This window comes from Halichoerus grypus, chromosome 3, assembly GCF_964656455.1.
Source record: "Halichoerus grypus chromosome 3, mHalGry1.hap1.1, whole genome shotgun sequence".
Classification (NCBI taxonomy): domain Eukaryota; kingdom Metazoa; phylum Chordata; class Mammalia; order Carnivora; family Phocidae; genus Halichoerus; species Halichoerus grypus.
This window is the reverse complement of record NC_135714.1, coordinates 42,848,882-42,876,733: the sequence shown is the minus strand read 5'-3', so window position 1 is coordinate 42,876,733 and position 27,852 is coordinate 42,848,882. Positions and strand designations below refer to the sequence as shown.

At 44.3% G+C, this 27,852-nt stretch overlaps 1 protein-coding gene across 5 annotated transcripts in view; it reads right to left on the bottom strand.

The window, feature by feature from the left end:
* The window catches only part of KIT (KIT proto-oncogene, receptor tyrosine kinase), an 82,994-nt gene that overhangs the window by 47,420 nt on the left and 7,722 nt on the right, over positions 1-27,852 (bottom strand). For all 5 annotated transcript variants that reach the window (XM_036090664.2, XM_078068634.1, XM_036090666.2 and 2 more), the window contains exon 2: positions 598-867. In XM_036090664.2, coding sequence (XP_035946557.1) covers positions 598-867 — 270 coding nt within the window. The remainder of the gene's footprint in view (positions 1-597; positions 868-27,852) is intronic.

Here is a 27,852-nt window from a genome sequence, read left to right as displayed (position 1 = left end):
CACTGAGTTTATCATAGGAAATGGGATACGGAAATCCAACGATCATATTTTTCTTCTGTTTCTAAGAGGTCACAGTTTTGTTTTTTGTTTTTTAATGAAACAACTGACAACTATTAAGAACCTAAGAGGGGACATGGGGTGATTAGCTGACTGCGTTATTTTTCTGGAATTTGCTCCCTAAAAGTGGGTCAGTTCTTTTGAAGTGTTGGTCTGTTTAGGACTTCAGAGGCCTTTAGTTTCCTGAAGTGTTTTTACTAAGTGGGAGTATCTAGGATCTCAAGGCATTAAAATGCAGCTTTCCCAAAGGGCCTAATTTATTCTCAGGGTTTACTCACAGTGCCAGGACAAATGGGCTAACCATATTGTAATCTCATTAGGAAGAGTATTGCAGCCTTGCAGACCTTCAGCTGGAGTCATACCCATGGCCACGATGTATCAAAAGATGGGGGGAAACTAACAAAGAAAAATTTGTTTTAGGCATCTGAGACCCAGCCAGTAATATTTTCTCTCTGGCTCAGCCATCTATATGTCATCCATAATTAAGAACAGGATATTAAGTTCTCTAAAGCATAGCATGAAAGAAAGCCACACATTTACCTCTAACAAACACATAAATGGACCTGCTTAAACCATCTCTGTTGGTACACGTGTAATTGCCTGTGTTGGCGGCCTCGGCTTTCTCTGTGATCCATTCATTGCGTGTGTTCTCACTCAATTGACCCGGGGTCTCAAAAGTCCATTTGACAAATCCTGGATCGGTGCATAACAGCCTAATCTCGTCACCAACACTGACTATTAACTCTGATTTTGCTGGGTGGATGGATGGTAGAGACAGTTCCCCTGGACTCACAGATGGTTGAGAAGAGCCTGCCAAGAAAAATAAGAATCGTGTTGAGTATGATCTTTTTCCTTGGCGAAATAAAGCATTTCTTCCAATATTGATTTCCATCTTCTGTGTGCTCTACAATAAAAATAGGACAAAGCTGCCCTGCTATTTATAGTTAGAAAGAGTTCTGTTTAAAGTTTCTTAAGTTCGGCAGCAGCTCTTTCTGCCCACAGGTCCTGTCCCTGTGCTTTAATAAAACCACCATTTTGCACCCAAAATAAATAAATAAATAAATAAATAAAATAAAGTTTCTTAAGTTCATCTAGAAAATCATCTTCTGCAACTCTCAGTTAATCCCGAGGGTCACACTGGGTATGCGAGCCGTACTTGTGGGATGCCCTGGCCTTCTCTGGGTTAAACACACAGCTGGGTCAAGTTTCTACTCTGAATATGGGCCATCGCAATGGTAGTGACATGCTGACACCCAGCTTAAAACAACAAAAACAAAACCCCATGCTATAAAAAACAAAACAAAACAAAAACACAACAACAACAACAACAACAAAAACCACACACTGGCCAGTTACTCTTCTAGCAAAATGTACATGACCCTGACATAGCTTAGGCTGTGAATTCAGTTATGTGTACGCAATTCTCCTTATATGGTGATGTTCATCAAAAGGAGACCTATTTAAGAGTTTCAAACAATAAGGCAGAACACAAAAATCCCATTTTAAAGATCAGACCATGAGATATTTCATGACATAGGTGGGGTTGCTGCCTAATGAAACTAATGCCTAGACAGGTTTCCTAGTTTAAAGATGCAAACTTTAGACTCTGAACATGAAACTTGAACCTCAGAGAATTCACGGCAGCCAATTCATTCATTCGTTCATCCATCTGTTGCATGAACGCAAATATCTGTTCATTAATTATGATCTGCAAAAGCTTCGAGCTTTTGTGAGTGCATGTAAGTGCAACACCAGGGTTGTTACACACACTCCAGAGTTTAAAGAACACACTGCTCATGTGTCAGAATTAAGTGAAATATAGGTACAAGTTTTAGCTTTAAGCTGAAGAAGAAGTGGGCTGGACCTTGACCATATCAGAAAAGGTGAAAGAGAAGACAGACACGTGCCACGGACATATATACACCATAGGGAACACAAAGACCATGCAGAGACACTATATGTTTTTTGGTAAAAAAGTAACATGTGCAGTAAGATACCAGAGATCTTCTAGATTTGAGGAAATCTGTGAAGAGGTCTGGTCCTCAGGTAAGCAGAAGCAATGAGATCTACAGTAAAGGATCTGAGATGAAAGATGCATTCTAACTACCAGAGGAAAAACACATTAAAGGTTATAGTGTAATTAAAACTACAAAGCCTGACTCCCATATGACCTGGGTGAGCGAGTGGGAAGAAAGGGTCCCTGGGTAAGGTGGGCTAGAGCAACAGGGTCACAGAACTCCCCCTCTGGGGGTGGGGGGTGGGGAGTAGCTTTCTACCACTTCCGCAGGGTCACAGGCGAAATGGGTATCCATCCCCTCCACACTCATACAAGGTCAGAGACAAGAAGTGACCTGAGTTCTGAAGGAGGAGTAAAAGGCAAAAGCAGCAAGTGAGCCACGCCAGGAAGCTCTCCACAAGTCTGGCAGGACTGGGGATGCGGAGACATGAGCAGAAACAGATGGGGACAGGAGGGGCAAGTGCCCTGCTCCCAGGGCATACCTGGCCAGTGGACGCCCTTCTCACCTCATGGCCTGCATTGCAGATGGTGGAGGAAGAGCAAAAATGTGTGAAGTGAAAAGAAAGGATCAGACAGTCAAGGGTGAGGGCTTGTGGAAAAAAGAGGAATGCACAGAGTACCAGTCTTGCAGAGCTCTTCCAGCTCAGAGGGTATAGATTTGAGACTTAAAAATCAAACAAAAATGAACAAGCACCAACAGCAACAAAAAACCACCACCACGAAGGAAGGGAGGGAGGGGGGAGCTCAAGAGGGAAGAAGGTTTCAAAGAAAAGGTGGTGGGTCCGAGGGCAGGTGCTGAGCAAGATCAAGGGAATGAACAACAAAAGTGAAGGGAATGAACCGACTACATTTGGTGAGAAAGAGACGGCAGGAAACCCAAGAGTATAATTTCAGGTGAGTGGAAATTTCTGTATGCTCCGAGGTTAAAGGCTCTACGTGGAGACCTCTCTCTGAGGAGCGATGACACCAGAGGGCAGAGAAAAAGACCTGCAGTCAAACGAGGTTAAAAGTTACAAAAGAGACCTGTTGACATGTGAAGATAGGGGGAGGAGAATCTGTGGAGAGGGACAGACCAAAGATGCTCTAAAGAGGCACGGAAACTCTCCCCTGCAGGTGCAGAGATGACTGGTCTCAATTCCAATTTGTTACCCAGACAGATACTGCATCTGGGCACCTTCTGACCATGGCTTTAATCGCAGCTCCACGAGGTCATGCCAAGTACAACCCAGACTGAAGACCCTCAGCAAACCTCAAGTCGCAGGAGGTAACAACAAGGTTGATGACAATCATCAAATGTTATTAAGCACCAACAACGTAAGAAGTACTATAGACAAGACCATCCGTCCCCACTGAGGCTCAGCATCTAAATGATGGGGCCAGAATATGGAAACAAAGTGCCTGGGATTGTTTTTAAAGTCAAATAATGGAAACGGGCACAGCAATAATTGGAGACACTATTATTTCAATTATTAATCCCCTTTTAAAAAGGGAGTAGTTCCTAGCAAATAGGGATGTTGACAGAAAATTTAATCCAAAAATTCTTCAAGAATTTATATCGCAATATACTTCAATCAATCCGGCTTTCTCAGGAGTGCATATGTAGACAGGACAATCCAGTTGAATAAATATTGCTGACTTCCGGAGACCTACCATGCCAATGGAAGTGTGACGAAGGCAGGCCACTCAACTTCTGTGCCCAAGTTTCCAGATCCGGAAAATGATAAAAATACCCTCATCTCCTGAGTTCTTATGGGAATCAGATGTGACAAATACACACAAGGAGCTTAACACAGGACAGGGCACTTTGAATAGATGTTGGCTATTATAATGAGGCAGTAAAGCATACTCGGGAAGAGCTTGGCTCTTGAGTTAAGACTCTAGATTTGCATCCTGGCTCTGCCAAGGAGTAAGCGTGTGATCCTCAGGCAAGTTACCAATCAACTGTGCCTTGGTCTCCTCATTTGCAAAGTCGGGGCAGTAGCAGAACTTATTTCATAAGGATACTATACAAAGCACTCAGAACTGTCTGGGGGCACATAGAAAATACATAATAAATGTTAGACACAACTATTCTAAAAACAGAACCTCTTATCACCCCTCCAGTCAGTCCTGCCTTACTCACTTCCTATGAATATACACGGTTCCCTCATTTCCCAAACGGGTTCCCGCCTGACTTCTGCCTCCTTGGCAGCAAATCCTAGCAGTCTTTCCTTTGGAGCCTCTGCCTCTCATCCTTGTCTGCCTTTCCACCCCTGCTGCCCCACCCCAGACTAGCCACTTACAGATAACATCCTCTCCTAAAAGATCTCCGTGCTTCCAGGCACCCCACTCCCAACTCATCAGACCTCATAGCCCTGAGATCCACCAGCCTAAAAAACAACCATCTTTCAACAACCCCACTCCCAGCCTCAAAAACCCTACCAGAGGCGGCAGCAGCTAACACTGACATCGTGTACAGCTTACAAAGCACTGGGACGGGACTAATTTCTAGCGGCTTCCTCTGGACCCTTACCTGCCTCGCCAGTAAGACAGATTCTTAGGCTGGCTGGCTAGGGAGCCTGTAAGCAGCTCCATTCCTTCCTAGGCCCATCGTTCCGCCCGTGTCCCCAGAACACACCGACCCCACCAATTCACCTTCTTGCCATGCGGAAAGCCCTGCTTTTCATGGGTGTTGGTCCCTAACCACGATCACCTGTCCTAACTCCGTCCAACACGTCCAGCCCCATCACCCATCCTTCTGTACTGATACGTGTGGTCTAAATCTAGGGCTTACCTCCTCCATCTACTCCAAGGATCTTAAATTGTAATTTTCCCCTGGCAAAGTCATAAAAACATTCCCTTCGATCCCTGAACACAGAGAAGATCGAAGGAGGGACAGGTTAGGTTCCTCAACACCCAGCCCCTGTAACGGGTCTCAACAGTCCACTGGGCTATCCCCGAAAGAGGACAGATGTCATTTCTGCTGCACCACTAAGGGAGTGGTTCCATTCATCCATTAAGCTGCTATGGATACCTCCCAAAAGCAGCCTCCAAATTTGAGATCACTGGTTTCTGCTTTACTTCTAGGGTTTTAAAAAATAAAATTTTAAAATAATTGCCACCAGAAACATTAAGGGTTTTATTTTCAAAATAAATTATGTGTAAGTTCAACCCTCAAACTCACCCTATAAAATGAAAATAGAGCTTATATTAGAGCGGGACTCTGGGTATTATTTATTCTTTTTTCTAAACTATCCTGAATGTTGTTACGATGCTCTCACAATAAAAAAGGCTAGAGATTCATATTAAAAGGTATGTACCTACCTTTATTATATTTAAAATTCAATACCAATAAGGTATTCCAACTGAGCTTTGAAATTGCTCTGAAATTACACATTTTGTTTATTTATATATTTTTGAAATTACCATTTTAAAATGCATCTGGTACATAGCAAATTCTCAACAAATGTTTGCTGAATTGGGTTTTATCTACATCGGGACTCTGCATTAGAAAATGTACTTCCCTAATTATGTTTGGCTAAGGCTAATTTAAAAGTTGTTTTCTATTCTCTGAACATATGTCAATTAATGAGCCAGAAAAAAAAGATGGCAAAACCTACCATTCTGGGGACCAACTACACCATAGTGTATGATGGCTCTGGACTAGGAACTCCAGAAACAAAAAAAATATTTTATACATTTATCCCAGGTACCTGGCTAAGTGCCAAACCTAGAAGGTAGTCCTTGCTCTCAAAGAACATAAATAAGGGAGAAAAGGAGCACTTATGAACAGTCCACAATGTTTCAAGATTTTAACAATATCAAGATAAAAGCCAACATACCCTCTATAACCTCTTCTGCTCGTGTAAAATTGAACCATACCCAGAAGAACTAAAAGCAGGTATTTGCACACCCATGTTCATAGCAGCACTGTCTACAGCAGCCAAAACTGGAAACAACCCAAGTGCCCGTCGACAGGTCGACAGATCAACAGACAAAATGAGGCAGGTGCATGCAATGGAGTATCATTGAGCCATGAAAAGGAAGGAAGTTCTGACCTAGGCTACCACATCCATGAACTTCAAAAACATGATACTACATGAAATAAGCCAGAAACAAAAGGACAAATGTGGTCTGGTTCTACTTACATGGGGCACCTAGAGTAGGCCAATCCATAGAGACAGAAAGTAGAATAAGATTACCAAGAGCTAGGGGGAGGGAGCAATGGGGAGTTAATGAGGTTAATGGGTACAGAATTTCCATGTGGGATGATAAAAAAATAAAAAGTTCTGAAAATGGACAGTGGTGATGGTTGCACAACACTGTGAATGTACCTAATGGCACTGAATTGGACACTGAGAAATGGTACATTTTATATTATGTGTATTCTACCACAATAAAAAAAAAAAAAAACTCTAATACTAAACAAAACAACAATTCTTCAAGGCCCTGGCCAGTGAAGCCTCAACCCTTCTCAGCTACCTTGGCTCTTTCTTAGCTGACCACTCTGACCCCTGGTATTAGCCTTTGTGAGCCCCCTAACTTTGTTTTAAATCGTATCATTTAAAAAAATTAACTGTTGTCATTATTTTTATTTGTTCCACACCGTTGTGCTTGAGGACACGAACGGCATCTTGGTCCCCATCCCTCTGCTCCTGTACACAGAGCAGGCATTCATAAAAGCACTTCTAACTTTCTGGGCTAAATAAGCCCTCAGTTTCAAGCCACACGGACTCCTGCCCAGGGGACTCTGAGTGCTCGTGACTGTTAGGTTCTTCTCTCCGGCGCCTCTGCTCTCCTGCTCGCATCGTCAGAGTCACGTGGTCTTATTCTCAAACCTGTTTCTCGAAGTTAGACTTGTGGCCTATTTTATATACAAATTAAGTGCATGTTATGAAAATTGATGAAATAGGAGTGCGTGTGTGTTGAGAAAGAGCTGCTGACTCTCTGATAACAAAGAAACACTCTAATCGTGGCTCAACTAAAACGAGTGTCCAATTAAATGTGGGTGAAACACGAGAAGACTGGGGGAGGGGGGCTCACGCACCAGGGGCGGGGGGCTCTGCATCCCCAGTGCTGTTTCACAGGCACGACACTGAAGGAAACTGCAGTTAGAAACTGCAAACCTTGCTTGCATTCTGGGTGTGGTGTAGGCTGAGAACGCCCACCAGTCATCCCAAACTCAAGGTCAACCAAAGCTCAAAGACAAGGTTCTGCTTCTCCATCAAAAGGAAAGCAGCTGTCCATCTTTCTTAAGTGAGAATAAACTATTTAAGACACACCTGTAGTCTCTGTGCTCTGTCGATCAAGAGACTCATTGAAGAGTCCAGGCTGGGCTTGTCCTGTAGAAGGTTCTCAATGACCAGTACAAGTGAGAGACACCTGCTTGAGCTTGGAGGTGCTCCCCAGTCCCCTCAGTAGTGACTGGACCACGTCGACCGTTATTGCAAATCTTTTCTCAAAGATCCTCCTAAGGGCTTTGTTCACTTTGCAAACGTCTAAGCTGCCAAGACTGGATTTATAGCTGGGGTTAAAAGTAAGGAAGTCATTTCAAAACCTTTTCTCCTTTGGACATGAATATAAGGAACCAGGTAAAATAACAGCGGGGAGGCAAAGCCACGTGGAGAGGCCTGTTCTGGTTTTGAGGAAGTACCGCAGGAGTGGCAAGTAAGACAAAGCTCAAAGCTCCACTGTAGTGGGGCGACTCTTTAGTTCACGTACTATTTAAACACAATTCGTGATTAAAAAAAAAAGCTAATGATTTGTATATCCTACTGTTTCTGACATACTTTTATATCCCCACAGGAAAAAACTGGATAAAAACCAAGATGGAAGCATCCTAGTAATTGCCCACAACACCCATGAGGCGTTAAAAACAAGTAGATGATACTGGAAAGAGAATAAAGCTAGGGTGGGGGTGGGGGGAGTGAGAGCTCAGTGAAAACCAAACAAATCTGAAGAAATGCTCTTGGTGCAGCGGGGGGGCGGGGGGGAGCCTGTAAATCCACTCTGGATCACCCACACAAAGTGAAGGAAACCATGGGATAGAGGATCCCAGAATGGCGCCCACTCTACTGTACTGAGTTCATGCTACCATAACCACTGAAGTCTCAAAGACAAAGCCAATACAAATGAAATAAAAATATTGAAAGTTGATAAACACGTCCCAGGTCTCAAAGGGAGCAGCTACTATTCTGCCCAGAAGCACCAGGAAAAGGTCCAGAGGGAAGGGCCATGTGAGCTGAGCCAGCAAGACTTTGTCCATTTGCACGCGTCCACATTCAGATGTGCATTCAAGGAGGGGAAAGGCAAAGGCAAAGCTTTGAGTATGAAGGTGTGTGGCGGTCAGGAAAAGCTCATCTTATGAGGAACCCCCCACTCCTACCTCACCCCCAAAACGGTAAGCTCCCAGAATCCAAAGCAAAGTCTGTTTTCTACCTCCATCCTCCAAGCCTCGCAGAGCGCCAGGAATGCAGGAGATGACAATAATCCATGAGGGAATCCCTACATTTATTAGCTGTACAAGTACAGGACAGGGGAAGGTAATTTGGGACATCACCCTACAGAGCAGTATTTCTCTGATCTTGGATGCTTTTTAACCAGTCTTCTTGAAGGCCGATTTCTGTCAGTGACTGATTTTTAAATACTCTTTTTATATTACATATCATCAAATAGAAAGTAAAATAAATTCAGGTGGAAAAACATGAGCTTTCAAAGAAACTAAACTACCTTACAGCTATATACTCCCAAACATACCACCCAAATCCCTACTACCCCCAACCTTTTTTTTTTTTTTTTTTTTAATTTATTTATTTGACAGAGAGATAGCACAAGTAGGCAGAGCGGCAGGCAGAGGGAGAGGGAGAAGCAGGCTCTCCGCTAAGCAGGGAGCCCGATGCGGGGCTCGATCCCAGGAGCCTGGGATCATGACCTGAGCCGAAGGCAGACGCTGAACCGACTGAGCCACCCAGGCGCTCCTACCCCCAACCTTTAAGAGCACCTCCATGGACAAGTTTGAGAGCAGTCCTACTGCATCACGTGATTCCCGATTCACAACTCTGCTATTTCCAAAGGATTTTCTGGGTAAGAGAGAGTTCAGATAGATCTTTAACCTTGTAATACAGAGATTAAAGCATGTACCTGGAAAGAGCTCATTTGTTAAAATCTACTCAGGTTTGACACGAGGTAAATAGTAATTGACATGATGTCCTCACTGTCTTAAGTCTTTCACTGCAATATTCCTATGTCTGCAGACTCAGAAACCACTTCCTTGGCACGGTGCAAATTTGTACCTAGTTCTAAAGAAATTTTCTTTTTGCATGCCAGGGCTTGGTATCACGTTAGGTACAGGATTTGTAGTAATTATACAAAATTACAGTATGAGACAGGGACGGTCTCAAGCTGTAGCAATATACCATTGTAAAATGAGCAGCGTTTGAAAGTCAGTTTAAAATCACAAAACAGCGAAGACTTCACTGAAGCAGTTTTTTAAAAAAGCAGCTTCTTAAGTATATGTCAATGCCAGTCTAATGATTCTGAACTAATTGACAGAAGGGAACCAAAGGACAGGGAAATAAATGCTGGAGCATTAGTCATTACTGGCAGAGACAGATCAGTAACAAAGCAAGCACTTCTGAAACTGTCTTCATTAATGAAATGGTAACTGAGCTCCTACTATTTGTCCTGGGTGGGGCTGGGGACCAGGAATACAGAGCATGGGGGAAGATGGACTCACACAGAGAACTGCCGTAGAATGAAGCCAGCAAAGCAAATGGGGAAATGGGAGTGGGGAGAAGAGGGTCAGGAATGGATTCTCAAAACTCAGAGAGTATGTGTGACCTGTTCAAGCCTAAGGGGAGAGGAGGAGAAAGGTCTATTAGGTGAGGGGAACCACAAGAGCAAATTATCACAGACCTAGTTAAGGTGTGTGCTTAGTATCACAGTATCATTCAGAATCGCTACAGCATCAAGGTGTGAGGCCAGAGGTCCTGGGGGGCAGGATCACTGGAGGGTCCCCTTTGTCACAGTAAGGGGGTGAGCCCACCCTGCTGGGGAGCTACTGATGCGTGCTTGGGGGGACCCCTCAGGGAGCAGTGAAAGATAGTACTGATGGGTAAGGGTCCTGGGGTGGGCTGGATCTGGGCAGTGAAGAAGCAAGGGGAAGAAAGGACACCTGATTTTGGCTTAGGTGATGGGAACTTGGGGTGTCAACAGAATGGAGAAGGAAGAACAGATTAGAAGCATATTTGGACGAGTGGGTGGCACTGGGACATCCTGGAAACTGGGCTGGAGTGGGGGGGCTGTGTTAGGGCCACAAACATACTCACCAGCACACAGCTGGTGATATGGGGGAGGGGATAACCAGTGGTGTTCATAAAATCATCCAGGGAGGGAGTGGGGAGGACAAATAGAGAGCCCAGAAAGGAAATGACAGGTGCAAGGTGGCTGGAGTAGGGCAGAGACGGCAATGCCTCTGGTAAAGGAGAACCAGGAATTCCAGACAAGGTGGTACAGAGGGCCTTCTAGATGAACGCCAGAATCTCCAAGGACACGGCAGCAGGGAGGGGAGCAGAAGTGGACAGAGAACCAGCCTCACAACCCTTAGGACACAGGACTGGTCACTGACAGACATGAAGGGGGATAGAGAGCAAGGCCATACCCTGCATCACTCATTATAATCCTGGCCTGACGTGGGAATCACCAACATCCCAGCCCCACCCCCACGCCCACGGCACCAGGATCTCCCAGTGGTCCTGCAGTCCCGGGATGTGGGAGAACAGGAGCTTTGACTGCACAGGCTCTTGGGGGAGAGCAACCTCGGGGCCAGCCGGGGGCAGGGGGAGGAGGGAGAGGGAAGGCTCTCGGAGCTGGAGAGCATGGGCGGCCATGGCTCCCAGAGGGCTCCGAGTTAGAATGGGGGCATGAGCAGCCACAGAGGCGGGAGAACAACAAAGAGGGATGGGAGGCAGGGACAGCGAGAGGGGTGATGAGCAGGGAAGGCCGGAAAGCAGAACCTGCTGCAGGCTCCTGTGCAGCTGACACCTGACCTTGGGAGCTGATATAGGCGGCCATGAGGTACCTGCATGAGCCCATTTGGAGTTTAAAGGCACCAAAGCCAAGGTGAAAACAGTACGTTCCAGGGTCCTCTTTTCAGAAAAATATCTGTGGCCCAAAGGGGCCATTGGTATAACCTGTGGGTCCCGCATCCCCATGGATGGCCAAGGAATAGCGCTTCACCAGGCTCCCCAGCGCTGGAAAGAGATGGCCCGCCAGAAACAGTGGTGCTCTCCTCTGGGCAGGCAGGGTCAGGCCGCATCGCCCCCATCCTACCTTCTCACCCACTCACCTTTCTGTGGGCTCTGCAGCCTGGGTGGATTCACCTGTGGTTTGGGCCCTTCCTGCCTCTGCTACTGAGAGCGGTTTCCTCCTGGGGGCCGAGTCAGCTCCTCTATTTTCTGCCTTAACCACAGAATCAGTAAGGTGCGTGCTTGGAGAAACCCAGAACTGCTAAGTCACCTGTGTTGCTCACCCCTTCCTGGAGTATTGGCGTTTCCTGCTTTTCCGGCTGTTATTGGGATCCGTGGCTAAAGCATGCACACCTGGTCCTCTGCTGTAAAGCGCTTCCCTATTCAGGGCCCTCAGCACTGGACCACCGGGAGCTTCCCTGTAGTTGGACCCTCCATGCCATCCTTCCACCGGTTCCTGATTCACAAGGATGCCATCTGGTGGCAAGATAAGAACCCCCCCACCCCCGTTTTTGCTGTTTGAAAAGCACACCCCAAGATCAAGGAGACGTTAAATATTCTGCTTGCTTCTAAGGAAACTTACTAAGAGGACCTGGCAGCCAAGATTCAAACTTCCAGTAAATGCCTTTTAAAGATACGACATCTGTCAAAGCTTTTCTCAGGTTGGAGGAGGCTAGCAAAATTATTAATTGTTTGGTTTCTGCTAAGATATGCAATATCTGTATGCTTTAGATAAAATGTGTAACAGCCTCCTTTTGCTCTTCAGCAGTTAGTGAAGGGTGTGAAGGGGGAAAAAAATGTAATGGTGGGGAAATACACAAGTTGTGGGCAAGTTGCCGAGGTTCTCTAGGACTCAGTCTCCTCTTCTGAAAAATTATGAAGAGGCCATCAAAAGCTCCAGGACTCTAGGATCTGTAATCAAATACCTAGGCTACGTGAGGGTCAAGATCCAGTGGCTGGACTCAGCTAGCTGTGGCAAGAATGAGGAGCAGTGATTCTCTTATAAACATAACAAATCACGTACTTTGTTGTAAAACTACTGGGTGAACACAGAATTAGAATACGGGCCTATACGTGGACTCTGATCCCTGGCTCTTCCATCTTATAAAGTGAACAGGAAGTGTGGAGACGTACATATCATTCAACACCGAGAGAAGCGCCCTTCTCAGCTAATTATTTTGCACGGTTCTACTAGCTATGCGTAGCGACCTGGCAGTGGAGGCTTTTAGAGGACTACTTAATACACTTCCTACTCATCCTAAGAAAAATACAAGCCAGTGCTGGAGGAAGCAGCACTTCCTCTTTCGATCTCAGACACACAGGGGGAGGAAACCCTTCTCCGCCATTATGAAGTCGGTCTTTGGGGAATCAGATAAGGTCTGGATTTGACAAGCACAATATATTAGGATCCATCCCTGAACAGAAAAGAGGAACTTTCTCATTTCCAGGGGGTTTTTCCCAATAGCCCAGCACAGCTCCTATTGTAAATAGGCAGATTTCCGTGTTTCTGAGTTCTGGAAAGCACTTACTGAAATCAGAACCAGATAAGAAGCATTAGGGATTTGAATACAATAAACACCACAAGACCCTCGCCACCTGTGTAGTTTGGGGTGGGGGTGGGGGGAAGCTCTTGACTTCTTTCCACTTTAACTTCCTTAACTTAAAAGAAGGACTGGGGCAACAAAGTGAAAAGGAACAGGGCAAAAAGAGCACGGGGAAGGTCGACCATACTAGTCAGAGGTCAGCTTTACAAACCCAAGACCTACCAAGCACCAAGGAAAGCTAGCCCCGGTGTGTGTCTCATCTCAAGCCGACCCTTCAAGGCTGCATGCTTCAGAGAAAGAGGCTGCAGCTGATCCTTGCAAGATTTTGCGGAAGGACCTACTGGGCGTAAACTGCCTTCACATTAGCATTGTCCTGGGCACCTGGGCCAGTGTGGGCCAGTATGTGGGCACAGAGCGCCCCAACACTAACTCACAGCCGTACCATTTCCTCCCACTGGGAAATAAGAATTCCTCAAAATGCTCAGCTCCCCAGTTCAGGCAGGGAAATGAGGTTGTGCTTCAGCAAATGAAAATTTGAAGAAATAATAATACATGCCAACCAGAAGCTCTAGTTCTAATTCCATAGCATCTAATCCTAACGATGTCAAAAAAAAATGCCAATACTAAGTAACGGGCCAACTTGTCCATATTTACACACACAAACACAAATATATGCCAGTGGGGCATTTAAATTTTGTTTTTGTTGTGGCAAAATAGAACACAAAATCTACCATTTTAACCATTTTTAATTATGCAGTTGAGTGGCATTAAATACATTTACAATGTTGTACAACTAACAGCCTCGGCTATCCATATCCAGAACGTTTTTATAATTGAAACTTTGTACCCACGGAATAGAAACTCCCCAATTCACCACCACGTGCCCCCAGCCCCTGGCAACCACCATTCTACTTTCTGTCTCTATGAATTTACTGGTCTAGAAACCTCATATAAGTGGACCCATAAAATATTTGTCCTTTAGTGTCCTGCTTATTTAAATCAGCATAAGGTCTCCAAGGTTCTTTCGTGTCGTAGCAGGTGTCAAAATCTCCTTTTTAAAGCTGAGTAATATTCCACTGTATGTACATCCCACATTCATCTTTATCCATTCATCCAGACATTTGGGTTGTTTTCCCAAGATATCTTGTCTTCAAATGCGATCTACATTTTTAAAAGGCCTCCCTGATTTTCTAGTTCTAAAAAAAAAAAAAAAAAGGCTAGGAATTATGCATGGCTCAAATAGATATTTAAGCTCATTTTCACCATAATGGGTAAATCAACAAATTTTACTGGTGAATAAATTCTAAATCCTGCTTTTAATGGACCTGTCAGATAAGGGAAATTGCACCTTCCCCTTCATCCCACACAGACCAGACAGTACATTTTTTCCTTCTGGTTTCCACTTTCAAAATGTCCTTTTATAGCCACAGAGCTGGTTTATACCAAAGGAAGTAAGAACAAAAGTGTTAATTGTTTAAAAAGGGAATTTCATCTGAGGCAGTGGCCAGAGAAAAGGTTACCGGCATTGGTAACTGTCTTGCAAACAGACTGGACTTCGCGGGGACAACAGTTTAGCTGCAGCTCTGGGTAACGGGGCGGGGGGGGGGAATCCCCTCTGTCCCCCTCTTCACAGAACAGGTAGAAACCTGCAGAAAGCCCCTTTTGATTTGCCTTTGTGTTACCTGGCCAAGAAGAGGTTCCGGTTTTTTTAGGTGCTAGAGAGAGCCAATTTCCAAGAAGGCAGTTGAGTTTTAGGGTCTGCGTTGAATTTGAAAAACTCAGATTAAGGTTGAGGGCGAAAGCAATAAGCTCAGAGGTGTCCCTCCTTGGAGGGAGGTCCCAGGCTAGAGGAAAGGGGGGGCAGAACCACACTTGGATGGGGGGCAGAAGGCGGCATTCATTCCGGGTGGCCTCGATGCTCTCATAAATTACAAGGCAGAGTCTCCTTGGGATGGCTCTTTGGGGAGGCCTATTAGCAATTTACTCTCAGATAGTTCAGAAAAAAATAGTATGTACATACACAAAGGAAATGTGTCAAAATGTTAACAGAGAGTGTAGGTGAAGGGTATCCTGGAGTTCTTTGTACTAATCGTGCAATTTCTAGAACTTATTCAGCAATATTTTAAAATCTAGAAGCCAGCTCAGAGCCTGGAGATCATGGTGCTTCTCTGACCTTCTGGGAGCAAGGGAAGCAACAGGAATGGAATGTAAAGAAGGTGTTGGCTTTGGAGCCAGACAAGCATGGATTCCAGCCCAAGCTATGTGAGACTTTGGGGGAAATTCTTTGACCTTTCCAAGCCTCAGTTTCCACCTAACTGGGGGTCAAATATTCCAGGATTCCTACTTCCTCTCCAAATCTGCCACGTACCTTGCAGCAGTAAACGGCCCTGTTACTACTATTCGCTATGATGACTTGACAGCAACAGAGGAGGACAAGGGAGTAGCGGGGAAAGCATTAGAGCAACACCGGGATCTGGGATCCAGAATGGGCAGGAGAGCAGAAGGCGGGGGGGAGGTAGAATGACCGCCCTTAGGAGGGGAAATGGCATCTGCTAGACAAAGGACACACACACCAAAACACAGAATTATAGCCATGTGCGCTCTCCACACTCCTGGCCAGCTCAGCAAATGATAGCTGTTCTGATCACAGCTACTGGAGTGAGAAATTGTGTTTATGACTTTTGTTCCAAAACCTATTGCATTTATTACATTCACTTAATCTAAAAGGAGTTTACAATAGGTATGAGAGAGTATGTTGTGCCTCGAATGTAAAAAAACACAACTAAACACAACAATCAACAACCTTACAGAGGCAACAGATCAGTTCTATGAAAAGATTCCCATAAGCATGTCAGCATCTTTACCTGCTGGGTCTTGAAAACCCTATCTTTAAAAGAAAAAAAAAAATTGAGCCCTTGTTCTCAATATATGTATTTTTATAAATTACATACATGCAGGCTATTGGCAATCCTATTACATATCAGCACAGCTTACTTAGTGTCTTATCTGAGACAAATGCCCCCACCTTGAAGCTGTTGCCTTGGGGAAGCAAACGCCATGCTTTCTCCTTCTGGAACAGAAATGAAAAACCCGACTCTACCCAGGTCAAGACAAACCGACTAAAATAAGGCAAAGGAGGTCATCCCTGATCTGCTAGTAAATGGACCTGGAAGTGGGTGGGGAGACATACAGCACCCCAGCATCACTCTGTGAGCAAAGGAGGCAGCCCTTCTTGGAAGCTCTGAGGGCAGAGGGGAGGGACAAGGGTCATTTCCCTGAAAATTTCTCAGGTGCCACCTTTACCACTCCAGCTCTGGCTTCTGGCACAGGTATTATGAACGTCTCCAAGATCAGAGGATTTCTCTCCTTTTCCATATCCTGGGGTAGTAATACTCAAGAACTTCTTCTCTTGGGTGTCCCAAAAACCAGACCCCAAATTAGAATCAGGTTTCAGACTCCGCTGCCACTGGGCAAGGGGCTGGCCCTTCCAGTGGTAGGATTCAATGGTGGTGGCAACTGATCCTATAAATAATTAACTTATTAGGTGACACCCTTCTCCAACTGCATACATTAAGCAGCCCTATGACCCAGGGATCAAAAGGGGACTGCCCCCCCAATCCATCCATTCATTCATCTAAAAATATTTATTAAATGCTCACTCCTTGCTGGGCCCTTGGGCAACAAGGGAATAAGCATGGTCTATCCCCCTCATGGAATTTCTGTTTAGCTCCAGGGATGAGCAGTAAACTAGTAACGATACAATTACATAATTACAATGTGATGAGGACGATGAAGTGCACTGTACAGTGAGAACTGACCTGACCCACCCTGGGGGTTCAAAAAGAATCGCAAAGGCAACATGCCAGTTGGGGTCTCAAGTGCACTAGACCAGGGAGCACCATGGTCCCCGGGACAGGACTCGGGCAGAGGGGCGGCTCCTGCAGAAGCCACCGGGCGCAGGAGCAGGACACCTGTAAGGAGTGACAAAAACACTGACAGCCAAGGAAGCTGCAGGTGCTGTGTGCAAAACAGGGATGCGAAGGACCCTGGATGCCTGAAGTGGGATCCACCTCAACTGAATCACAGAAAGACACGATCATACCTGTCCTTTCAAAATACCACCTCAGGGAGCCTGGGTGGCTCAGTGGGTTACACGTCCGACTCTCAGTTTCAGCTCAGGTCATGACCTCAGAGTCCTGGGGTCGAGCCCATGTGGGGGCTCCCTGCTCAGTGGGGCATCTGCTCCAGATTCTTTCTCCCTCTCCCTAGCCCTCCCCCTTTGCCCCTCCCCTGCTTGCATTCTCTCTCTCTCTAAAATAAATAAATAAGGGCGCCTGGGTGGCTCAGTCGTTAAGTGTCTGCCTTCAGCTCAGGGCATGATCCTGGGGTCCTGGGATCAAGCCCCACATCAGGCTCCCTGCTCCGCGGGAAGCCTGCTTCTCCCTCTCCCCCTCCCCCTGCTTGTGTTCCCTCTCTCGCTGTGTCTCTCTGTCAAATAAATAAATAAAATCTTTTTAAAAAAATAAAAAAAATAAAATCTTCAAAAAAGAAAAGAAATACAACACACCTCTATAGAGGGGCCTTCCCGTCCTCCCCCCTCCCCCACAGGCACGTGTTCTGAAGGCCCCTTGCAGCCTACCGAGGCACCGTCCCCACACACTGCGATTGTCTGTCTTCCTGTCTGGACTAACCGAAATTCATATCTATCTTTTTAGTGCAACAGAAAGAGAACTGAGAATTGCACCCTGGTCGGCCAGTCAAGAGGCCACATGAGCTTTGACTTCTCAATGATCCCTGCCCTGACGCGGTGACAACTCCCAGTTACTGCAGACGACTGGTGCACAAACTTCAGCCTGTCCCAGAGTCACCTGGAAAGCTGTTAAAATGGCCCGCTGGGCCCTGCTCCGAGCTTCCCATTTAGAGTCTGCGTTTCTGAGAAGTCCCAGGTGATGCCCCTGCTGCGGTCCAGGACCACACATGGAAAAGCAGTTACTCCCCAACCCCACAACACCATCAGCTACCAAAAGAAAATCATAGCATTAGTGCAACAAAAACAAACCAAAAAAAAAAAAGAGAGAGAGAGAGAGAGAAAAGAGTATCTGTATCTTGGAAGTCAAAGCAAACCTACAAAAAACAGATTTTCTTGAGTGAGCAAATCTGCCTGGCTTTTACACCTAGAAATCGGCCTCGCACTGGGTCCCCCTGACAAGCTTTGGCAGCCACTCGGGCACAGATTTCTCGAATCCCCAAGCTTTAGAAGTGGGAAATGTTGCAGAATTCACCAGTCACAGCTAAAGGACTCCAGAATAGTGACACTGGGTGGCAAATACAACTTCGGCAGCACATCAGACCTCAATCTGGTGTACTCCGTCTGAGGGCCCAGAGCCCAAGCCCACAGCCCATGCTGATCCAGCGCAGGCCTCTGAGCTTCCATTTGCAGTGGGTCCGAATCAGAGCAAACAGCACAGGCTTCTCCCGAGTTGGTCCGTGTTCTTGCACATGGCCCGATCAAATAACAGGCATGTCTTGGTGAGGAGTCAGATACCATCCACCAATTTTCTAAATTACTCATCAGAAAATTGCTGCAATAGTTAATTCTAGTTATTCTACATTTGAATAAACAAAATAAAAAATAATTAGACCAAAACAATCACACTGGTCTAAAAGCACACTAATGGACAAAATTAGTTTATTCAAATTTGTTGCGACATTCATCAGTACACTTGCTGGTCAATTTGCTTAATGAGTGCTCACTTTTCCCTTAATTTTTCTTGGGTGACATTCACTTAGAGCAACACATTAAGCCTGCTACCCTTTTGCAAAGAATTCTTAATGACCAGCTCTGTTTTCAAAATGATTTCTTCTCATTTCTTCATAGAAAATAAGAGGAAATGTCTGAAATGATCTTACTCTGTTTTCCAGAATTCTTTTTAAAGTTTCCAATATGTCCACTGAGAAAGTTTTACTCCTTCCTTATATGACTTCACAATAATGGCTATCCTAAAAAGCAGGGGGTATAAAGAGGCCAATTCTAAAATTGTAACCTTCTAGTAGATAATTTAAATCAACGGCCAATTGAAGGAAACTCAAGTTGGAGGAAAGAAATTTAGTATTTTTGGAAATCTAAATTAATATTATGTCAAGCCCTGGCAGCATTTTTTTCAAATGACGATAATTAAAGATATGCAAATTTTTCATAGAAGAAAAAAAGCTGAAAGTGAAAAATGCACGTAATGATTTTATCTTTATTAGATGGTATTAAAAGTATTAATGTGGTTAATGCTTTTAAAACCATAAAACAGCACTCTCTCCTTCAGAACTAAAGGAATATTACACCAAACAATGGCAAAAGTGTGTCACTTTTTATACATTTTCCTCAGAAACAACAGGTCAGATAGGAGCTTCCTGGTGCTCTGATGATTTCAACCATTACATTTTGTCATAAATAAGCTTAGAAAGTTAATGCGAGGTAGACCATAAAGTGTTCAATTCCAGTTTTCAGATGGTTACAACCACTAACTTTTCTCTCTACAACACATTTTTAATAACTTATCTTGGAAGAAAATTATTTTTTAAGTCAGCTACCAGTGATGTTTCAAGACTCTGCTGCTTTGGTCCCAATTTGGTAGATGGAAAGGTTACCAAATCTTATGCTAAAAAGTCTATGTAGGGGCGCCTGGGTGGCTCAATTGGTTAAGTGTCTGCCTTCAGCTAGCTCAGGTCATGACCCCAGGGTCCTGGGATCCAGCCCCCCATATCAGGCTCCCTGCTCAGCAGGGAGTCTGTTCCTCCCTCCACCCCCCACTCATGCTCTCTCTCAAATAAAGAAATAAAATCTTAAAAAAAAAGTCTATGCAGATTCTGACAGTGGTAGCAGCCTAATTATTGGATCTTCCCTACCTGCACCCACCCCAACCATAAAAACAGACAAATAGAGCAGAAGCAAAAACCCAGGAGCAATACCTACAACAGAACCAGGTGATAAGCTATTCCCATGAACCCTATATATGAGAAGATGAGAACAAACAACAGCTTCAAGAATTGCCAATAGATACTCACTGGAAAGTTCAGAGAGCCATTCTGAGAACACCCATGTAAACTGGCAGATGGCTTTGCAGGTTCCAATTTCACTAGTAAGTGCAGAGGGAATTGTGACCCATGTCTGTCTAAGTGCTGGAATGTTCTGGGTCGGGGGAGGTCTGATTCTTATGAACGAACAAGAAAGGAGAAAGCCCCATAGGGAGGGGAAACTGCTGGAGATGAATCTAAGATGAGCAAAACAGGGGCAAAGGTTGGGGTAGGCAGGTGGGAATGGGGACCAAAAATGGAAGATCTTAGACTGCCGAAAAGTAGAGTCCACACACCACTCCATGAAAACAACTAAGTGGTGCTCTAGAATTGTGAAACTAGAAAAGCTATATGGGCCCTACGAAAAAGTACAGGAAAACTCATAGTGAGCAACAGAGAAGAACCGCAGCTGAATTCCAAATAGTTATTTAAAGAAAAAACAAGCAGAATGACACCCCCAGGACAGACAATAAAATCATGCCAGAAAGAAAGAAAACAGATGTAAACTACAACCCAGCATTTCAAAACAAGCTAAAAGAAATTAAATCAAAGAAGTTATAAAGAACCACATAAACAGAGTTTTTTAAACCCAGAAATCAGCTGATTGGAGAAAATGGAAGATTTCAGGTAAAGAACTAAGAAAAGAATTAGACATAAAAGGAAAAAAATCATTTCAGAAATGAAGGGTAACTTAAAAAAAAGAGCAAATAAAATGAACAGTGCCTTAAAAGAACTGGAAGATGGAGAAGATCGAAATTTTTTTATTCACATAAATTATGAAGATACTGAAAGGACTTGGGAGAAAGGGACCAACACAGAAGACAGGCAAAGACAGGCAAAGAAGATCTAACACACACATAATGGGAGTTCCTGAAGCCGAAGACATAGAACAGGACACAAAGCAAAAGCTATGCCCCAAGAAAACTTTCCTGGGTAATTACATATTTAAGTGGTGTATCATGTCCCTAGAAAAATCAACGCAGGGCAGCCAGCACTGTAAAATACTCCTGGACTTCAAAGGATAAAAGTAAAACACACTCCTTTGGGTAGCTAGGCAAACACACCGAGTTACACATGAGGAAAGGAAAATCAGATTGTCAGCAGTTGACAACACTTTATGGCAAAAGACAGTACCGTGAAATATTAAAGATACTTGAGCAAAGAAAAGATAAGCATGGATTTTATATCAGCCAACCTGACTTTGAAGTATAAAGGCGACAGACGAGCTGTTATGAACAATAATTCAGGGAATACTTCCCCTGAGTGCTTACTGAGGCATCGAGCAGAGGATGAGCTTCAGAAAACCAACCTGCCAGGAAAGACAGGACCTAAGGACCAGGGGCCAGCTTCAAATACGAATTTACTGGTAGGACAAAGAGTGGTAACACAGGAGACAGCAAAATATATGATGACGATATATTCTGATAAAGCAATTTTAGTATAGCTATCAGTAAAATCAGGGGAGGGAGGAGTATCTGAAAAGGAGCTTTTGCTCACTGACTGTATAGACAGTAACTGGGGTGAAAGGATATTGCTTCAAATGCCAAGCTACGGGGGGGAAAAAGGGAGAAGAAAGAATAGGCTCCTAGCTAATTTAAATGTTACTCACAGTAGGAAACCAAAAGAAAATAGCACCTCCTCCCCACCCCCGACAAAGAGCAAAGCAAGGGTATTATAAAAAGGTATCAGCATAAAAGCAAAAATGTGAAAAAATACAAATCTTTGCACCCAAAAGTACACCAGAAAAGTACAATAACAGAAGACTATGCCAATTATTAAGTAGTCTTCTTAGGAAAAAAAAACAAAACAAAACCAAAACCTGAATATGACCAAACCTCTAAATCACAAATTTACAGGAAATACAGGGACCAGAGAGCATGCTGGCTACCACCACAGGAATGCAATCAGCAGACTCCAGACTGTGAAAAACTGCACAGGACAAGGACTCAGTTTCTTCAACAAAAATGGGGGAATAGGACCTGTAATAAATAAGAAATGACTTAAAGACCACATCAACCAACTGCAATATGAGAATCTCGTTTGGATTCTAACAAATGTGTACATATTTGTATACATATATTTAAATATTTTTATTGTATTTCGGTAGGGGAAATGTGAACACTGGAAAATCAACAACATTGTGGAATTATATATTTTTTTTTAAGATTTTATTTATTTGCGAGAGAGAGAATGAGAGACAGAGAGCATGAGAGGGAGGAGGGTCAGAGGGAGAAGCAGACTCCCTGCCGAGCAGGGAGCCCGATGTGGGACTCGATCCCGGGACTCCAGGATCATGACCTGAGCCGAAGGCAGTCGCTTAACCAACTGAGCCACCCAGGCGCCCCCATTGTGGAATTATATTGACCTGGAAGGCTGTGCCACTGGCATTATCACTGTGTTTAGGGGAAAGGAATCTTTGTATTTTAGAGCTACATACTGAAAACATTCATAGATGAAATTCCACGATGCATGAGATACGCTTCAAAATAATGGGAGGATGAAGTGGACAGAGATAAAGCAGAAAGGCTGGTGGTTGATCCAACTGTTGAAACCGGATGATAGGTATAGGAAGATTCATTACACTATTATCCTATGTCTGAAATGTCCCCATTATTTATATATTTAGATAGATAGGTATATAGTTTATTTTTTTTTAAGAGAGAGAGAATGAGCGAGTGCATGGGAGGGGGTTTGAGGGAGAGAGAGAGAGAGACTCTTAAGCAGGCTCTAAAGTGAGGCTTGATCTCACTACCGAGATCACGACCTGAGCCCAAATCAAGGGCTGGGCACTTAACCAACTGAGCCACACAGGCACCTCTATAATTTATTTATTTTAAAGTTAATGTGAGGTTCAATCGCTCCATTTTTTTTTAAGATTTATTTATTTTGGAGAGAGAGGGAGAGAACGTGCATGCGCGAGCAGGGGGCAAGGAGGGGGGTTGTGCAGAGACAGAGAGAATCTCAAGCAGACTCCCTGATTACTGGATGAGCATGGCGCCTGACACAGGGCTGGATCTCAACGCTCTGAGATTGTGACCTGAGCCAAAACCAAGAGTTGGACGCTAAACCAACTGAGCCACCCAGGCGCCCCTCAACTGCTCCATCTTAAAATAAAATGGCTACAACTAGGTTTTCAAACAACCCAAGGCATAGTCTAAAAGTTCTAGGCCCCCTACTTTTTTTTTTTTTAGCCCTTCTCTAGTTAACTGATAGCAAACTGTTTTAAACAGGGTCTATTTAAACTAGGCCCTGAAATTCCCACCCAAAACAGTCAGTACTAACCAGTGATGACCACAATGGACAAGAAGACCTCTCTGACTTATAAACAGTAGTCTTGTGTCAAACCTGGACCAAGTATATTCCAGCAACTGATTCCATAATTACTTCGGTGCCCATACTTGTCTATCTAAAGCTGGTCGTTTCATCGAAATTGTTAGCTGACATCCTACCAAGCACCTGAGGAATCTTTAAGGCCTTCCACCAAAGCTGCGGTCACTGGGGCCCTACCTTCTTGCCCACAACTCAAAGGCTAGGTACCACCCTCCATCGCTAGAGAGTCTGTATCTTGGATTCCTTCCTGAGGATCAACACTAACAATACCAAAGGCAACAACAGTCCTCCTCGATGCCCAAGAACTGACAGACAAGGAACTTTCCAGTCCTCAGGAGTTCAACAGGGTCAATTCTCACTTAGGGGTGACCATGATTTGAAACCAGAGAGCTTATCACTTCATGGACCTCTGAAGGGCCACTCTTAGGCCAAAATGCAGCAAGTGAGATGAAGCCAAGCTGCTGTCCCCTCACCCAGGCCACCTACAGTAACAGGAGAGTGGGACATGACACTCAGAATAACTGTCAGCAGCTGAACGGCCCGGAGTCAGACACAAAGGGCCATCAGTGGAACGTAGTTATTATTAGGCCCAAAGATGGTCTGATTTTAACAAGAAAAGGATGAATTTTAAAAGGAGGTGAAGAGCCTCTAGTCCTTGGAGACATCCTGAAGAGCACTCAGTCTGGACCCCTGAAGCATCTCTCTCAGCTGTGAAAAAGCATTCTGGTATGTTCTGAGAAAAAGGATGCCAAGCCTCCAGAATGACAACGCACTGTGGCATAGGAAAGGCTCCATGAAGTCCAGAAAGCGAGGACACCTGTCTGTGCTCCCCCGTGTTACACACACTTGATTCAACCCCCTTGGTGGGTCCTTCCAGGAACACCTGCTCAAGTGGCCCACCACTCTGGAGTGACAGAGACTGGGAAGGTGAAAGGCAGTGAGGACCTGTGGCAGACAGCACTCAAGCGACCAACATCTTCAAAAGCTCCCACTGAGTCGGCCCCCGGCCCCTCTTCCCCCTTCCCTGCTTCTCTTCTCGCCCTGTTCTGGTTTGCCTTCTCCAGCCCCTCCTTCCCTGTGAACCTAGTCCCCGCTGACCCTCTGAGAAACCTTACCTTTCTCAGCTTCCTTCCTTAATTGACCATAATGCAGAACTGAAATAAATCTAAATTAAGCTGCTTTCTATGAGAGACCCTAGGCTTTCTTCTTTTTCTTTCTGGGCTCTTTGTGGGCCTGGGGTCATGAGACAAAAAAGAATTCACTGGAACAGAAGCCCCAAGATGACGAGGATTTTTGCTTGGTGTGTTCACTGCTATAGCCCCTCCCCCAATGATTTAATAATTATTTATGAACAAATCTGTGAATTCCTGCTATGTAAGGTCAGTTTAAAAGCTACTAGGAGGAACCAAGAGAATGAAGCCATGAGGCTTACACACTCGGGTTTTATGGCCCGATTTCCGGTAGGGAGGGAGAAGCCGGCTACACCCTGTGATGGATGGTCCTCACCTGCCGGCAGGCCACTCTCTGAGCCCGCCAGCATCCACTCCCTTGGCCAGCCTCTCTTCAGAAGGCAGTCATTCTGAAGCTAAGGTGATCATTTTAAATAATATCCCTTGGAAATGCAGAAATGTAAATTAGGCTACACATTCAGATCTACTAAAAAATTCATAAACCCTTCTACATATGCTAGTTTATTTTAAAAAGCAAAAGGGGGGGTTCTTTTTTTACGAAAGTGCTGCATTTTGGTTCAGCTAGAAACGTGTCTACTATTTGCCTGCAGTAAATATCCCAACGATCCTATGATAAGTAGGAAAAAACATTTCCACAACCTAATTAACCATTTTCAAGTGGCTATTCGAATGATGTATTTTGAATGAACGATCTGGGTTTAATTTAACAATGACAAAAAGCCTAATGACCCATCCCTGTGGTTTTACCAGGCCATTTCTTAAAATGAAGATCTTCCCAAGGTACACGGGCTCAACGTCGCCCATTAAAAAAGAAATCTGTGAAAATTAGAATGGAAATGCATTTAAGACATTTTACAAACCCCAAAACCGAGTCACTTTAAAAGTACCCATCATCTTTCCAAGTAGAATAATTCTCCATTTTTTTTAAACACGCTCTTGTTTTCTCTCAAACATGCGCTAGCGAAGTAGAGTAACAGAGAGCCAATGCCCCCACCCCCCCACCACACTTCTAAAATCGCCAGTGTTTTCCCCAGAAGCCAAATCTATATTAGATTCCTGTCTATAAATACCTCCTTCCAATAAAAAGACACACCAAATAATTTCCAAAGTTCTTCGTGATAATACTTCCTTTGTTCTAACTCTGCTAAGCAATCCCACTGCCTACATAGGTCATTCTATGTAAATTACTGGATTGTTTTGAAGAATTTTATAAACACCCTTTGAAATAACCTGAGTCACCTGGGGTAAATCCAAAGGAAGCTAGATATTTTGCCTCACTCAGGAACTTAAAGACACAAGAAAAGGAGTAAGTAAGCGTTTCTCCTCTTTTCATTTTCCCTATTATTTTTTTCCACTTGGTCAGGAACAAGGCACTCCCCTGGCGAGTGCCACCACACACCTTTTCTTTGAGCCACTGAGTTTTCCTCCCACAAACAGCCACCTCCCCACCCAACGCTCACAGCTTTGGGGAGGGCCATAACCAGGGCCCCTAATTCCCTTCTAATTACCCTCTAATGCAGGGCCGGAGAACCCAGGGCAGAATCTCAAAATGTCCTAAGCCATACACAGGACCCTTATTATCAAGGTTGGGAGGTTTGGCTTGTTACTGTTTTTTTCAGAGTGTGTGTATGGTTTTTTTTTTTTTTTGGCGGGGGGGGGGGTTGTTGTTGTTTTTTAACGAATGGATTTATGCAGACTGCTACATGCCTGGATTATCATTTTACTAAATATTTAAAATTTGTAATAACCAAAAACCATCTATTGCCACTATCGGATGTTGAGCCTACGAAATCTGTAATCTTGGCTGGCGGTGAGGTAGGAAGGTGAGGGAGGGTAATTAGGCCTGGACTTAAAAGCAACTCAAAGTACATATCCGTGGACCTACTCTGGATTTGCATTGTACATACATTATGTGTAATACATGCAAAAGTGAGATCTGTACTTTTCCATTTTTTAAAGTTAATTTCTCTGAATAAGTAACTACTTGACCAGATTACACGTAACAAAAATCTCCTCACATATGGCATCGCAGGAAATACTGCAATTACTGACGAATTAAAAAAAAAAAAATCCTAAGAAATTACCCTATCTCATCTTCCAGTAGATTCTTTCCATGGGAGTCTTCTGGCTGACTGAAACCCTTTCCTTTCAGATTCACACCTTACCCAATTCCTGAACCGAGATTTAACTCAGGCCCCAGATCTTCCTCTCAATCAGCCCCTCTCCTCCAGAAATGATGCCTATTCCTCTAATCCAATGGTAATGAATATGCATCTTGGCTTCTGGACCAGGACTGTTATTTAAATCTTATTACAAATCCTATTACGTTAGCACCGACCCCAGCCCTTATCTTTCCGTAGCTCCCAGCCTCCTTAAAGGCAGGGATCACATCATCACACATTTCAACATAAGTCAAGTGGCGTAATCAACTAGAAGCTGTTGAACTGCAATTTCATTTCCACCACCTTCCCCACTGGATGGCTGGCTGATCTGTTATTTGCCACTGAGCCATGACCATGAAGTGACCAAAGGGAAAGGGCAGGTGGGAAGGGAAGTCAGGGTGGTGGGTAAACCACAGAGTGAACAATCCATCCCTGAGCAATCAAGGGAAAAGGACTTCCTTCATCCTTACAGATCTCTCGGCCCACATACAGCACGACTGGCTTTCTCTCAAAATTATCAATCAGTTGGGGGATCACAGAGCACGATCGTTCTTAGGTTAGGGTTAATTATGATCAACGACAGATGTCTCTAGACGTCGAATTTCCTTTTGTTTCTCTTACCTTGGCACTAGGCTTAAGTGATCACACTGCATGATACATTCTGAGCTTGGAAACCCGCAGGCCCCAACGGATCAATAACCCATGTTTAAGCTGTGGGTTCTTTATTGGCTATTTTCAGTATAGCCAAAAACCATGAAGAGTGGTGGATCATGTTAAGAGTTGAACCAGAATTTAGAGAAACACTTTGCCCAAAGCCCAGGGAGGGAAAAAAGGGAAAATGGCTGGTTATTTTATTTAGAAAAGGTTTCAGACAGGCCCTTAAAGGGTCATCAGACCAGCTGAGGTAAGCAGGACCTAACCACTTCAAAATGACAATTATATGTTTTCCTCATACTTGCAGCAAAGACCCTATAACTAGCTCTGGTAAGAATTTTCCCTTAAAAAAAAAAAATCTCAATTTCCTTCTGGGGCAATTTAAACTATTCTCATTTTGCCCCATTCTTCAATCACATATTACAAATATTTGAAGACTGTCATTCCCTAAAACTTCCTCACCTTATCTTCTCTAGCTTAATAAATCCAATTTCTTTCAGTTGCCTTCAAAGGGCCTATTTGCCAAAGCTTTAATCAACTCTATCCTCCCTCACACCCACAATGTCCATTCTGTTCTCTGAGGAAGCCAATAAACATCCTTTAAAA